We start from the raw sequence: 16,634 nt of genomic DNA on the forward strand, positions 1-16,634 counted from the left end.
TTCATTTTGTTAGAGCAACATTCTCATCAGAAAACACTTATTTCACTATTATGGCTCAATACAGTTTCATTAATGTTGACCATTATTTCTCTGACCTCACTGAGTGTGAACCCGTAGCCAGCACTCAAGAGCGGCATTAAAACTTCATTTGCTTTTTTCAAAGCGTGCAACCTTAACTGGAGGCTGGAGGTTATGTTGCTGCTGGGAGCTCATTGTACATTCATATTTTCAAATGCATACACACATGCACCTCAGATGGGCATATAAATCCACTTCAAATACATTCACCTCACTGTTTAGATCAGCTACTCGGCTGAAAACTTCATCTTGAAAGAAATTAGCTGCTGATAAAAACATGTTTGCCATTTGAGGTTCACATACTCTCTACTTTGTTCTTTCGTCAATCCATTTGGCCCTTGTTCTGGCTAAACCACAGATAACATATTGAAGATCCTCCGCTTTGAGACCATTGTTGGAAGTGGAGAAGGCGTAGCCACTGATTTACTAAGTGGATGCCCATTGAGCATGGTTGTCATAGCTTTCTCAGAAGACTCGGATTCTTGTTGTGACTCACTGGTTTCTTCTTTTTTTGACACATTTTTTCCAGGCTTTTTCCTATCGTACATGACTTGTAGCATTTGCTGCTACAATACTAAAATATTTGATCCTCTTCACCCATCAGTTTCAATCTTTTGTGAACTTCGTCTTGCCGTGTTTCTGCAGCATCTCTCTTCTGTCCAGCTGCAGTTGATGTTAGCTTTTCTTTCAGCTTAGTTTGGCATATGACACATTTTTCTTTGTTGAGGGAGTCCTCAGATTTCGTAGTTAGCAACACTATGTCAGAAGGTAAAGATTCTCTGCTACCACCTGCTCAATGGAAAGCCTGAAACAAAAACAATAACAAAATAAATTGCCAATATGATGGCTAAAGCACACCATTCTAGAGCCACCATTTTGGCAACATGGCGGAAGGGGTGCTCTGTGGAATTATTTTCTGTCTCTCTAAGACTACTTGACCCACAAAACCTATGTATTGACACCAAAATTAAGTATGTAGGCCTCATGGATCCTGTAATATTACATCATCACTCCAACACATAGGCCATTTTTAAAAATGTTGTCCAGAAAACAAATCGGCTGGATTAACAATATCTACCCAAGCTAAATTACCTCTCTAATGATACAAAAACACAAATCAAATATGAAAATCTCTGGCCACCATTTTTTTGACAGAGGTATATCAATGGGCCAGATCTATTACAAATCCACTCACCTATCCACATAAAATTCAGTTCTGTTCTTTGCAACAGGCAAATTACTTTCTGCACTACTTTAGGTGAGTCAAAAAGCTAATACTCCTCTTCAAATGGTAATAATAAAAAAGAATGGCACAGCAAACACCCTGCCAAAACCTTCAGCAGGAGGGTTAGAACAGTGTATTGATACTTTGGTTAGAAGCCAGAAGGGGGTTTGTAGGAAGATGAGGTGTTTTGCCAGTTCTGATGAGGAAGTGTCAGATGCAGGACAAGTGTAAAGATCAAAGATGGAGGGCAGTGAGCAAACTTGTCAATTGTAGTAATCAGCCATAGTGCCATCTTTGGGATAAGGAATTGGGGAAGGATGCGGACAGGGACCAAAGAGTGTGGGAAAGTGTAAAGTGCATGGGCAGACTGAACAAGAAGACTGCAACTGATAAAATCCAACTGATCCCAGCTATCCTTGTAAATACATAAAAAGGCAAGCTCAATTATATACTGCAACCTAGCCAAGACACTGTCTGGGCCTTCCAAGACGAAGATGACGGAACCAATTAAAAGTATGATATTTGAAAGTGGAGAGGAATAAAGCCCTCGTTCAAGTAGAAATGGAGAAACTGAAAAGAAACAGAACAAGAAATGGTGAACGTTGAAAATTCAGTGTCAACACATACAGAGACCTAGAAAGCATGGATATTTAGAGTAGAAGAAATTGAATCAACACAGGATTGCTCAGGCAGCCAGAAGGAATCAAACAAGGAGCTGTGGAAGTTTTACTAAGGAGTTGTCTCCATACACTGTTTAAACCTCAAGGAAAATGCAAAATATGGTTGATAACAGAGTGAAGAGCACACCATTACAATGCTCTTTGACCAGATCACCTTATATGAAGATTATGATTTCTAATGTAGAGATGAAAGATGAGGAAAATGCCTGCAGCTTAACTCAAATGACTCAAATAAGAGATCCTGAATAAAGGGCATACATTAGTACTGTATCCAGTATACAGCTATAATACTCAAAAGATTAGACACAGTTGGTAAAAAACTGTTTTAAGGTGCTGTGGGGTTTACAAGTATGTAAAAAATGGCACCGGTAATATGGCCAACTGATCTACCTAATTTACAAAATAATTAATAAAAAACTAGCTTCTGATGTTGAGCCTTATTACTCAATTATTAATTTCAACACTTTAGTTTTGTTATCGCTTTAATCTTTTTTTCAGTTTCACTGATTATTCCAATCATATGGTTCAATGCATTTATGCTTAATAGCCGTACTATAGGAGCAAGCAATACAAGAAATTAGCAAAAGTCCCTTTTAATGTGAACTATTAACAGAAGGTGGATTGGGACTTTCATCTATTGTTGAATGACAGCTGTGTAAGGACTGTAGTAATTCACATACCATTTATCTCATGAAACCATACAGTGCCTATGAGATGTTCAGTCTGACTTATAGCTGACCCCACCCCAGCCCAATTTATTTGAAAGACCAGCCTGTCAGAAAATAAATAGACCCCAAGCCAGGTCAGATGTCCACTGTAATGCTTTATGAATCGATACTGCCCTAATGTTTTTTAGAGCTCTACAGAGAGGATTTGAGAACTGATCAACAAATCCCTGCTCAAAGGTAGTGTCACCATTATGGATACAGGTCAGTGTTTGACTCTTGTGCTCATTGGCCTGTTTGTAGCTTTTGACATGATGCTCCCTCATCTCTTGCTAGAGGATCTCTACAATAACAGGGCTTGAGGGTGATTCTCTGACATAATTTAAATATTTTTTTACAACATATTTCGGACCTATGATTGTAGTCAAGCTCCATTCCAATCAAGACAATAGGAACTATGATGAATCATGAGGTTCCTCCAACACACCCTGTCTGTTCAATATACACTAAGCATGATACATGGATGGAGTCTAGCCTATCATGAACATGCTGTTAACAACACAATGCTAGCAGTGGAGTTTGATGGGTTATCCAGTCAATAGATGGTGTTAGAAATGAGGTCTCAAGTTGGCAGTCAGTTTGCATCTTGTCCAAGTAGGGACCCTGACTCTAGTCAGGGTAAGGCCTGATAACCCAGCTCACCCCATTGGTAGCTTGGCATAAGCAGTCAGGCTTATCTCAGAGGCAATGCTTAAGGTATTTGTACAACCACACAGAGTAACGCAGTGAAAACACCACAAAAGGACTCCACACCAATTTAGAAAAATAGCCAATATTTATCTAAATCAAACAAGACCAAAACAACAAAAATCCAACATACACAAGTAAAGATATCAAATTTGAATGTAAAAAGAGTCTTAATCGATAAGAATCAATGGATGCGTTGCTTTGGAACAAAGTACCTGGTATGCGTCAAAAATAAAGCCGCAGGGGCGAGGGTGCCTCAGAAAAGCAAGTGATGCACTGATTCCTTACTTGCAAGTGAGGCCCTGCATCGATTCTTTCCCCACAGGATAAGCGATGCATTGATTCTTTCCTCATGGGGAGGGGATGCATCAAATGTCCGGATGAGGAACCTTGGGTCCATGCAGTGATGTTGAAGATTTGATGCAGAGGAACAATGCGTGGAAAATCCAAATGCATGGCAACAATGAATCTGCGCTGAGATGGTGATGCGTCAATTTCACCGGCACAGCAATCGCTTTTTTGTCCCTGAGACTTAACAGGAGGCAAGCTCAGTCCAAGCCCTTGGAGAAACTTCACAAGCAGGATACACAGCAAAGTCCAATCTTTGTTCTCTCTAAGACAGAAGGAGCAACTGCATGACAACCCAGCAAAGCATGCACAGCAAAGGGGCAGTACTCCCCCTCACAACTCTTCAGCTCTTCTCCTTGGCAGAGGTTTCTCTTGATCCAGAAGTGTTCTAAATGTCTGGGGTCTTGGGTCCTCTACATATACACATTTCTGCCTTTGAAGTAGGCAAGCTTCAAAGGAAAGTCTTTGTAGTGCACAAGGCCCTGTCTCTTCCTTGCCCTGCCCCAGCCACACTCTAAGTGGTTGGAGACTGTATTGTGTGAGGTCAGGCACAGCTCTTGCAAGTGCAGGTGTCAGCAACTACCTCCCACTCTAGCCCAGGAAGACCCTTCGGGATATGCAGGACACACCTCAGCCCCCTTTGTGTCACTGTCTAGAGTGAATTCACAAACAGCTCAACTGTCAATCTGACCCAGATGTGGATTCAGCAGCCAAGCAGAAGCACAGAATGGTTAAGCAAGCAAATGTACACTTTCTAGAAGTGGCATTTTCAAACAGACAATCTGAAAACCAACTTTACCAAAAGATGTATTTTTAAATTGTGAGTTCAGAGACCCCACACTTCAGATCTCTATCTGCTCCCAATGGGACATTACACTTAAAATGTAGTTATAGGCAATCTCCATGTTAACCAATGGGAGGGATAGACCTTACATTAGTGAAAAACGAATATGGCAGTATTTCACTACCAGAACATGTAAAACAGATCTGTACATTTTCTACCTTTTAAATACACCACACCCTGCCCATAGGGCTGCTTTGGGCCTACCTGATGGGTGACTTACAAATAGAAAAAGGGAAGGTTTGGACTTGCAGGGTCAAACCAGCAGTTCAAAACTGCACACACAGACACTGCAGTGGCAGGTCTGAGATGTGTTTACATGGCTACTCATATGGATGGTACAATCAGTGCTGCAGGCCCAATAGTATCATTTGATTTACAGGCCCTGGGCACCTCTAGTGCACTTTACGAGGGACTTACTAGAAAATCAAATATGCCAATCAGGGATAACAAATCAATCACAATTTAGATAGAGAGCACTTGCACTTTAGCACTGGTCAGCAGTGATTAAGTGCCCAGAGTACCAAAACCAGCAAAAACGAAATCCAGCACAAAGTCAAAAATATAGCAAGCAGAGGGGACAAGACAAGGGGAAACCATGCCAAAGATGCCAGGTCTAACATGCGGTCTCAGAGAATGGTCTAAAGGAGGGGGTGAGACGGACACATCGTAGTAGGCTAAAGCATAGTGTGTATGAGGCTTAGGTAATGTTTATTGAAATGCGGGGCTAAGTTAGGACTAAAATCCTACATGGTACCCTTCCACACCTTTGAATGAAAGTGTTCCCCACAATTAGGAAAGTAAAATGTGTGCCTCTTACGAGAATGACTTACTTGGGGGGAAAGCACAGGCTGATCATGTAACACAAAACCTATTTTACAGTCTTTGTAAATTAGAAAGTATTACTCCTCTTCCATCCCAATCTAAAAGCCACAGAGATTAGTGCCAAAGTTAACGTTATATGAGGCGACCACATATATTTAAAGGAGAACTTAAAAAATACAATAAAGGCCATATTTGAAAGGAGAATTGTTGTTTTATCAGCAGGATTGAAAGTGCTAGCTACAAACGGAAAGAAAATGTGCAGGTGTTAAAGTTTTTCATTAATCCTAAAAGCCTCTCAGCTGGGTACATCCTTAGATACTGGAGAGGCTTTCAGAGAGCAATAGATAACCACTGTTAGGTGATAAGTCACCACAAGAGAACAACCTATCCAGACCAGCTGAGAGCATTTGGGGGAATAGACATCTCACCCAGTTTCATTTTCGGAAGGGATAGAACTCAATTATTAAAAACCTTCTGAAGAAAATCAAACTACATGCAAGGACTATAATGCTTTACCGATGGCTAGTGGTCAAAATAATGATGCTTACTATGCGCCATGAGTTACAAAAATGAAGTCTCCGTCCCTGTCACAAGGAAGGATTCCTGACAATCGAAAGCAAACTGTTCAGTCCCACTAATCAAAGAAGCATCCCTTGACTAAGATATCCTCCAGAACTACTGACCTATTGCCGGATGACAAAGATGTTCACAGGTACCTCACAGGTGCACAATGTTCTGGAGGATCAGTAACCACTAGATTCACATCCGTCTGGGTCTATACCATGCAAATGGCACTGGCGCTGAATCCGTGTCCACAGTACTATTAGATGATGTACTGAAAGCAACAGTTGACGGGAATCTGACCCTCCTTGTTCTTTTGATTTTTCTCAACAGTATTTCACATACTGAACTTCCATTTTTTGCTTTCCACGTTTGGGTCCGAAGCTGTTCTAATCCTTCCTGGAGGGCTGCATATAATGAGGTGGGATTGGTGCTTTCTTTGGCTAAATGTGGAGTGCTGCAGGGCTCATCACTGTTACCCCTACATGGTTTAACACACTTATTAACCTTTATTTTTGATCAGAAGGGCTGAAGACTTAAAGTTCCAATCCTGTGTTGAAAAACCGCAATTTCTGCTTTTGAGTAAATGGCCCAGATGATGATTTTTCCAAAATATAAACTGAGCTTCCTTTTTTTTGGGTCTGCCCACAAACTTTGTACCTTAGGCCACCCTCAAGAACTGTTTGAGCGGCCAAGTACAAAATCCCACTGGTTACTGTGGGATTCTGGCCTCTGTTTTGAGAACCATATAGAATTGGTAGTTGGCTCAGCTTTCTTATGCCTCTGACAGCTCAGCCAGGTGTTGTCCTACATTAAGCAAACACACATAAAATAATGGTAGGGTTGCTGATGTTACAGTTTTGTATGCATTAATATTTTTGTGCATTATTAGCAATTTGCAGAATCTATGTTCACGCTTGATTACTGTGTACAGATTGTTATAGTACTGTTACTTTTTAAACAAATCCTCTATGATGTGTAAAAGTGCTTTTTTCTGATCCTTGTTGACTAGACCCTAATTTAGGTATAAACGCCATCTTCTCCAAAATGGAAGTCACCCTTGTCATTCATGTCTCTCCCCCTGCACATCTCACAGCCGTTCTTTCTGCTGCATGTAGTCAAGCAGACTATTATTATTTGTTTATTCAATTGCTGTTCCTAATGACTTTAATGAACTTCCTCGGCTCAATCATGAAACTAAAACTATTTCTTCAAAGTCTTTTCCACTAGATCACTGTGCCCGATTCATTCATATAACACGCTGTTGTTCATGTATCTAGTTTGTTCTAGCTTCTCCAGACAACATTAGCATAGATACATGGCTACTCATCACCTCCTATGCTACCTTAAGTGCATCCAACAAAGAAATCAATAAGTGGAAATCGCTAGCAACAGAAACAACATATAAACACTCAATGACTTGAACAAAACTGTTTTGTTTACTTAAATCCCATTGATGATGGCATTTAGAACCTCAAGCTGTAACACTTCAAATTGCACAGTTAGGGGGTTATTCTAACTTTGGAGGAGGTGTTAATCCGTCCCAAAAGTGAAGGAAAAGTGACGGATTTACCACCAGCCGTATTACGAGTCCATTATATCCTATGGAACTCGTAATACGGCTGGTGGTATATCCGTCACTTTACCGTCACTTTTGGGACGGATTAACACTCCTCCAAAGTTAGAATAACCCCCTTAGTGTCATCTCTTCTTCCCTCCCGCCTCCCTCCCTCCAAGTAGAATAAGGAAACATTACCTCATAGAGTTCCAGGGGGAAGTTGCATGCCTAAGAGAAATGAAAAGGAACAATTTAGGGTAAATTAGTTGAACCGAAAGAACCACATCGACGTTGCCAGTGAGAAGCTTTTAAGAGGTGGTCAGACAGAGAATAAGGTGTAAAGAAGTACACGGAAGAAGAGTTTGAAGAAGAGTGAGTGTCATAAGAAGGGACAGTAGGTTGGGACAGAAAGTAGCAGAGAAATGGTCAAAAAAAAGAGGAGGGCTAGTGAGGTGGATGGAACAAGCAGAGAAAATAGGGTAAAGGGAAGCAAAAGAGAAGAGAGTGAGAGAGAAATAGAGAAAGCACAGAACGACAGGGGGATAGGCATAAAAACAAAACAAAACAAAACTGGTGCTGAAGAGAGAAGCACCTGTCAGACTGGAGACAGAGAAGGAGAGAATACAGAGAGATACAGAAAGAAAGAATTAGGTTGAGACAGGATGAGACAATGCAAGATAAAATGTACTTATGCAGAGACAAAGAGTGAGAGAGAAAGGGAGATGGTTAGTGTTGAGAGCAAGTAAGACAGAGAGAATAAGGAAGACAGAGAAAATGAAAAACTAGCAGACAGAGAAGGTAAGGGAGTTAGTGATTGAGAGGCTGGACCAGCTGGCACAGAGAAAGGATGAAAGGAACAAAGAGCATTAATATAGACATAAACAGGGAGGGGGATAGAGACAAGAAAGAAAGCAGGCAATAGAAAAAATACAGCAATAATAAGAACGAGTAGGAAATCAAGAACACCAGGGAACAATACGAAGGGAGACTAAAAATGAAGGGTTTGTGGGAAGCAAAATATAAACAAGAATTGTCAACCCCATAAAGAAAAACAGTAATTAAGAAAGTGGGGAACAAAATAAGGAAAGAAAAATCAGGGAAATTTTAAGAGGAAGGATGAAAGGAAGAGTGGTTTATACAGCATAAGGGAGAAGAGGTGACCCGAGAGTGGCGATGCGCACTGGGAGTAGTTAGAATGGAGGTCATGAAGGAAAAGTGCTGGTGTGTGTGTGGTTGCAGAAGCAGAAAATGGACAAGAAAAGAGGAAGAGAAAATGTAAAGCATTAATGTAGTCAAGTGATCTGTTCACAGAAAGTTCTCTCCTTAAGTAGACTGTTTTGCAGTGTTCATCCTGGAACAGCAGCAAAACATGGGTAGGGCATTGTCGAGGAGCGCTGGAATCCTTGGAAAAGATAGCCTACCATAAACTTCAGAGAGCAATAAATGTTTTCCTTGGGATCTTTTTTTTCAAAATCTCTTCCTGTATACGCTCAGGTACAACAAGTCCTGAATGTCTGCCAAAAACTCTTCAGAAATAATTCGAATAACGGAAAAAACACATTTCCAAACAGGCCGACTTGCATTACCAACTAGATTTGTACTACCAGCAATGCAGCTTCAACAGTCCTTCCTTCATCTTTACACCAGTTCAACCTCTAAACATTGGGCAAGCACACACCAAGCCCTCCTGGCTGAAGAAGAAGCTAAACAGACGATCCCACAATGTTCCAGCAGCACCCACATCCTTCCACGCAAAGAGAATACGCGGAAAGCAATGCAGACATGAGTTTTTACAACCCGAAGAAGACTGCACACTGGGCCTATGTCAGGGCGCAGAGTGAGTGCCAGGGATGTTCCGAATATAACTGCACGGTACCGCAAGGACTTGTACCTCAAACTTCTGCCGCAGTCCAAGGTCATCAGCATCATCGGCTACTGGAACATTGTAATACTCGCCTTCTTCTTGATTCAGTAACTTGTACCTGAGAGGAACATAGGGGCGACAGACGAGACAGTGCAGGGGGAGTTCGAGTGTGGAGGAGAGACAGATAGCCGAGAATGGGTAGCCAGACAACAAGAGTGCGTTGTGGAATAACCAGAACAAACAAAGATAAGTGATGGTGGATGAGGAGAATAAAATAACATATTGTGAGGGAAATAAGTGAGAAAAGACCAACATAGAGAGATGAGAGCATGAGACACGAACCAAGAGAACATGTAGGCCAATGGAGGGACAGAAAATGTGGAAAGAAAAATAACAGAATGAGTGACAAAACATACAGAGAAGGAACAAAATACCATAGACAAATGGGGAAAATGAGCAAACACAAAAACCCAAACAGATAGGAAAGCAGAAAAAGAAAGAGTGAAAATAAGGAATCTTCCTTCAAAAGATTTGCTCACAAGTTTGTGTTTAACACTGAGCCATTTGGGAAAGATCCCTGCACAGCAAACTCCCTGCCTACATGTCAGAAAGGGCACCTGAGGGATGACTAGTCTCTGCCGCCACGTGTTACTCAGTTGAGTAGCTCTTCTAATGGATGATACACCAGAAGGCACCAGCACGACAACAAAAAGTAAAACTCAGTACAGTGGATTGATCCCGATAGTTCCCTTTCTAAAACAAAAGAATTCCGATGCGACTTCAGGAAATGAATGAAAGAAGGTATTTTGCCTCCAGCTTTCAAGGTAATACTTGGAATTGGAGAAAGTTACACATTTGCACCTGTGTGAGTTTGAGCACCTGCAGCTGGTAATTTACAGTCAGTAGCATTGCTCTTATGCACACCATTGCGTGGCCAATGTAATGTCACTTTAGAAATATTAATTTATAACTCCAGGGAAAGTATATTGCTTATTTAAGTGTCCTAGCAAGTGAGAGATAAGCACGTGGGTCTTTGGAAGAACTGTAATGTTTACACAAAGAATTGTTAATTTTCCTTACTAATAAATATGCTTACTCCCCACCACCAACACCAATATTTGCACAAAACAAGTTAAACCCCTTTATGGGCGACTAAGCACTTGACACAGCTTACCCCAGCTTACATGGACAATGTGTAGCTTACTCCACTCATACTGCAACAATAATTAGCAAATTCCTTTTTATTACATGTGTTGGTGGTCATTTTGAAAAAAAGTTAACCCTGATCACTCAGGACCCATTCCTCGATTGGCCATCCCCTCAAGCCAGCAGAAGTCAAATGAGGGCCAAACTCTCACCAGCCATTGACGTTATTCTTCAGAATCTCTGAGATCCCAAAAGAGATCGATCCCATAAAGTCATTTCGGGTAGTGCGATCCCAGTCCCAGACCTCTATTGACAGCCGTCGATCGATGTCTCCTGGTTTCAGGGCGCTAGACAATAGTTCAACCACAACAAGAAGAAACACAATTTTAGACTTCATGGAACTCAGGGCTAGAAAGTTGTAATAGAGACAAACATTTCTTAGTCTGAGATTAAAAGAAGCTTCATAAAACAGTAGAAGGCATCAATGAAATTGCAATTCTGACAATAAATACAGTAACCCAAATAGAACACTTTAGAATACTAACACCTAACAACATAAACGAACACACAATTAAAAATAATATACTTTTAAAATTGGTTAGAGGTCCTGGCGGATTTCGACTTTAGTCCGTGCACCTGCACATCATTTGCATGTTGCAGATGTTTGTTGGAAAGGCCAACAAGGCATTTAGCTGTGGCTAATCACATAAGAAGAAGAAACATTTTTGCAAACCAATCCTGTTGTTAATGTGGACATCTTGTAATATAGTTAATATGGACTACAATGGAAACATAATACATTGATAATACTAATCAATAGAGAAACGTGTGAGAACATTCATAGCCTGGATAGCAAGACAGTCTGGAAGAAGGATATGGAATAGACCCTGCTCACCCACCCCACCACACACATGTTCAGTCATCCAGTCATTCGAGAATCTTCAAAATTACAAGAGTGCTACAAGGCGTATCAGAAATCCAGAGAAATCCAGCAAAGGACATTGTCATTATTACTGCAATCCTGGATATTAAACGATCGTTTTACTTCAACATTTAGGCAAATGTGCTTTGAGAATCGCGAGTGGGGAAGCAGCTAAACACTGTGTTAATTCACTACCAATCCAGGCAGTGAATCAGGATTTAAGAGCAGTGAAATCAATAGCAGGGTTTGAGATGGAGCCAGTTGCTGAAGAGATCATCTACTTGTCTTTTTGAAAGAAAGAAGTCATTGAAGCTAACTTAAAAATTAAGGGCGCCTCCCACAAGGTCCAAAATCCAATTGACAACAAAAGTCAAGGGAAATGTCAGGCCACAGACAGTAGACAGACGTGGATCTAAAGAGGTTATGCAATGGTCCAATTTCACAATCAAATACCCTAATAGCTTCTTTGGCACAATAGTTCAGACAATATATCTGAAAGGAGTCAATATCCACAGTATGGGAAAGATTGTACCCCTGTAACCTTCAAAGACAAGTGCAAGGTTCAACTATTTTCTGCTTGAGAAGTTGGCCTTTCTTCACCTTCAACGTTAAGGTCGTAAGTGCTAATTACATATTAGCTATACTCATGTTTTTAAATATTTTATATATCTGGCCAAGGAAGTTTCTTTTTTTTGTTCAATGCATTATTGTATGAAGACCCAACTGTACCCTTAAACACGCAGTTCTACTGCCCTCTCTGCGTAGCTTCGCTCATCTGCTTTTTAACCATCTGCATACTGTCTGACCTCTCCCCGGCCTTCTTGAACCAGGAAGTACTTTTTGGCTCGGGATTTTTTTTTATCCAGTGATCCAGCAGCTGAAGCAATCATACTGAACAGTGTGATGCCAGCTGGATGGGGAGGTGTCATTGTTAACCTGGGCAGCGGTATCCCAGCATTGTAGTAAATTATCACCTACGTCCTCAGTCCGCTTCTGGGTCATCACTTTTCTCACTAAAGTCTTTGGTGTTTTGGCCTGCCCTGTGGCACCAACCACCCAAAGAAATCGTGACTGGATCTAGACAGCAGAGGAGACTGACTCCACGTGCTGCTCTCTATTTGATACCAGGCAGCCCACGTTATGCAGTGGGACTGATTAGGCCAACGCATGGGGAATGTATTTGAAATCTGTTTTTTAAACCTATCTTTGTTGGTATTTTATGTTGTATGCTACAGTGGGCATAGCATTCCATGCAGATGTTAAAACAAAGTTCTTACCAATCTGGTACAATATGTTCTGTCAGTTACAGACGTTAATGCATAATGGGTTGGCAGTACTTGTTCAAAAAACATAATACATCAAACTATGGGCCTGAAAAAAGAAACAGAAAAAATATCTAAGTGTCTTGTAGTAGGTAATAAGAACTATCTGCCCTCAGATTGCTTCGCCCTGTTGGAGATCATGTATCCGCACTGGTGCATAGTGCCAGGTGTTGCCCTGGGTCTCAGCATTATAGTGGGGGCCAGTGATAGGAGAGGAAGAGGGACCTGCACTGCAGAATATCACCCAGTTGGTTACCATATGATTTGTATGGTCAGTCTGAAGAGGAGGCCTGGAGATCCAAGAGCAGGGCATCCCACAAGTGTACTATGGAGTGTTTCTGCAGTCCGCACGCTTCGCATTGGAGCGCAACAGCTTCAGCTCTGCCCCACTGAGGCATTGCTGCCTGCAAGCTTGCCATGCCCAGCAGTGTATTTGCCTTCCAGGGCATTACAATCTGCCTCTGTCTCAGCAGCAGTGCTAGGTCTAAGAAGTCAGTGGTAGCTCCTATGGACCTTCAATGTTTGTGAAGGCCCAACAAGCAGCTGGCCATACAGTTGATGTCTGTGCTGCCTATGATTCAGGTGAGGGTTTCTTTGTCCTCTGTCCAAAATGTGTGGGCTACCAGGCAGTCCCCGAGCATATGTATTATGTCCACTTTGATAGTACAACACTCAAGCGTACAGAGGATGCCTCGGGGTAGATCCTATGAAGTCTAGCAAGGTCTAGTATGTCTTATGCAAGCTGTTATGCTGTATGTATTAGAAGCGGCTGTTGCAAGATACCTACTGAGGATGTAACACTGTTCCATCCCATTCCTTCTAGGTCAATTTGTGACCTGTATCATCCTCCCAAGTGGATCCTGGATAGTAGGTGAAAGGATTTTGTTAAGCCGGTGCCCAATAAGTGCAGCATTTGCTTAAAAAGGTGTGGGTCAAGTTCTGTGTCTACTCTACCCCATAGCCTCTCAATTTTTCCCGCCAGCCGTCTATATGCTAGGATTTCACCCACCGGGAGTTCTGTACGATGTATAAGCTGGTCAAAGGACATGAGGACATCATCCTTGAACAGGTCCCCTAGCATTCTCACTCCAGCCAATTCCCAAAGTTCCATCCCTTCTCATATAATTTTTTTCAGAAGCACCCTTATGGATAGTAGAGGGATCCCTGGTCCGTATTGAGGCATCTCTGGTATGGCCTGCAGTGCTCTTCTGTAGATCCCATGGCACTTGCCCAATGGCCACTTGCAAAAGGCCATTCAAGAAAGCAATAGTGTTGCATTTGGGAGAAATAGGGTTTGCACTAGTTGAATTGCTCTCTTCTCAGGGACCAGCCCTATTTCCACTAGATATGTTCCTGTCAGCTAATGGATAGGCCACCACAGCTGGCCTGTTCCTCAAATGTTCAAATTTGGGGCACATAACCCCCCACCCTCTCTGATATGTGGAACAAGGGCAAGTACAGAGCGGCCTTTTCCAAGCTACAGCCCCCAGCAGAGATGCGACTCCTCCCATGCAGTCCATTCAAGGGATCCTATGGCAGTTTCGACCTGCGTTACCTCACGGTGAAGGGTGCATCATGCACCCACTACTGTATGGATAAAATGCCCTGATATGACAGTTTTTTGGCCCACCAAGTGTGTGATATTTGATCTACAGTTGTTAGCTATATAGTTGTTCATGGTAGCTCTAGTTGATTCTCGGAATGCAAGGTCTTCTAGTGTCGTGGTCTGTAAGCGCCAGGTTGGCAACGGTGGAAGGGGTTCTCCTCAGGTGACATGAAGGATGAATGGGATATGGTTCAATAGGGTCTTCACCAAGTATTGGGTCATTACGATATTCATTTGTGTTGAGCAGTGGCAAATGAAGCAGTCTAAGTGCTCATGTAAGTTGTGAGGTGGTGAATAGTAGGTGTATTCCTTAGTGTCTCAGTGTATTGTTCCCCAGCTATCTGCTAAGGAACAATGTACGAGACATTTGGGCAGATAGGAACCTGCTCTCACTGTGGGAGAATTGGGTGGGGGAGTGTTAACAATAGAGTTGGGAGTCTAATACGCAGTTAAAATCCCCACCAAGGATCAAAAGTAGCTGGGAACTTCTGTCCAGCAGTGATGAGAGGCGTACCAGAAAATGTTGTCATGCTATATTCAGGGCACAAATGCTCCACAGCAGCACATTCTTCCCATTCAGCTGTGACCCTCCACAAATACGTATCACCCCTCAGGGTCTGTTTCAGGGTCGCCCCCCACGACCGCAGCACCAACCTGCTGCCCTCTGCCTCTGTCCCACGAGCACGCTGCCGTTTGCGTGTTCGAGGCCCTCCTCCACCCGCTGGCATCCTCCTGCGCCTCATCCCTGGTGGCTAGTCGGCTCACTTGACCCGTGTGCCGCTTCCGCCGTCCTGTAAGTTGTTTTTTGGCTTTTTCAGCGCCTCGCCGCCGGCGCTTCTGCCCCCTTTGTGCCCCCCTGAATTGCTGTCTCCCCGATCGTGTATTGTGCCATTATTGTATTTCTGATTGTGTGCTTTTCTTATTGTAACTGCTTGTATTTTGCTCGTTTTCAGTGTTTCTGCCCCTTGTGCGCTCCCCATTCCCTGCCGCTGCCTCCCTGCGGCCCCGCCCCCCTCGCGCCCCCATTTGCCGCTCCCTCCCGCCTCCCGCCTCCCAGCTGCTCCTCCCGCCCCCCTCCCTTCTTAATGGCTGGCGCTGCGCGTCGCGAGTGAGCGAACTCTGACCTATTTCAGGTCCTGAGCTCGCCCCCCACGACCGCAGCACCAACCTGCTGCCCTCTGCCTCTGTCCCACGAGCACGCTGCCGTTTGCGTGTTCGAGGCCCTCCTCCACCCGCAGGCATCCTCCTGCGCCTCATCCCTGGTGGCTAGTCGGCTCACTTGACCCGTGTGCCGCTTCCGCCGTCCTGTAAGTTGTTTTTTGGCTTTTTCAGCGCCTCGCCGCCGGCGCTTCTGCCCCCTTTGTGCCCCCCTGAATTGCTGTCTCCCCGATCGTGTATTGTGCCATTATTGTATTTCTGATTGTGTGCTTTTCTTATTGTAACTGCTTGTATTTTGCTCGTTTTCAGTGTTTCTGCCCCTTGTGCGCTCCCCATTCCCTGCCGCTGCCTCCCTGCGGCCCCGCCCCCCTCGCGCCCCCATTTGCCGCTCCCTCCCGCCTCCCGCCTCCCAGCTGCTCCTCCCGCCCCCCTCCCTTCTTAATGGCTGGCGCTGCGCGTCGCGAGTGAGCGAACTCTGACCTGTTTCAGGTCCTGAGCTCGCCCCCCACGACCGCAGCACCAACCTGCTGCCCTCTGCCTCTGTCCCACGAGAACGCTGCTGTTTGCGTGTTCGAGGCCCTCCTCCACCCGCAGGCATCCTCCTGCGCCTCATCCCTGGTGGCTAGTGGGCTCACTTGACCCGTGTGCCGCTTCCGCCGTCCTGTAAGTTGTTTTTTGGCTTTTTGGCTTTTTCAGCGCCTCGCCGCCGGCGCTTCTGCCCCCTTTGTGCCCCCCTGAATTGCTGTCTCCCCGATCGTGTATTGTGCCATTATTGTATTTCTGATTGTGTGCTTTTCTTATTGTAACTGCTTGTATTTTGCTCGTTTTCAGTGTTTCTGCCCCTTGTGCGCTCCCCGTTCCCTGCCGCTGCCTCCCTGTGGCCCCGCCCCCCTCGCGCCCCCATTTGCCGCTCCCTCCCACCTCCCAGCTGCTCCTCCCCCCCCCTCCCTTCTTAATGGCTGGCACTGCGCATCCGCGCAGCGGGCGCGCCGCTGGCGCGCCAGAGGCAAGCCCGTCTGCGCCCGTCCGCGCCTGGACCGCGCCCAGCGCCACCCCCCCTGGCCCCCACGCCCCCCGCATCCGCTACA

The 16,634-nt window shown here is 44.0% G+C and overlaps 1 protein-coding gene across 1 annotated transcript in view; it reads right to left on the bottom strand.

Moving 5' to 3' along the window:
• Positions 1–16,634, bottom strand: part of PRKCG (protein kinase C gamma) — a 758,936-nt gene that overhangs the window by 110,018 nt on the left and 632,284 nt on the right. Inside the window, exons 7-9 of the mRNA XM_069200667.1 lie at positions 10,751–10,885; positions 9,420–9,510; positions 7,727–7,756 (exon numbers count right to left, since the gene is read on the bottom strand). Of these exons, the coding sequence (XP_069056768.1) occupies positions 7,727–7,756; positions 9,420–9,510; positions 10,751–10,885 (256 nt within the window). The remainder of the gene's footprint in view (positions 1–7,726; positions 7,757–9,419; positions 9,511–10,750; positions 10,886–16,634) is intronic.

The sequence above is a fragment of the Pleurodeles waltl genome, chromosome 7 (genome assembly GCF_031143425.1).
Source record: "Pleurodeles waltl isolate 20211129_DDA chromosome 7, aPleWal1.hap1.20221129, whole genome shotgun sequence".
Taxonomy (NCBI): Eukaryota; Metazoa; Chordata; class Amphibia; order Caudata; family Salamandridae; genus Pleurodeles; species Pleurodeles waltl.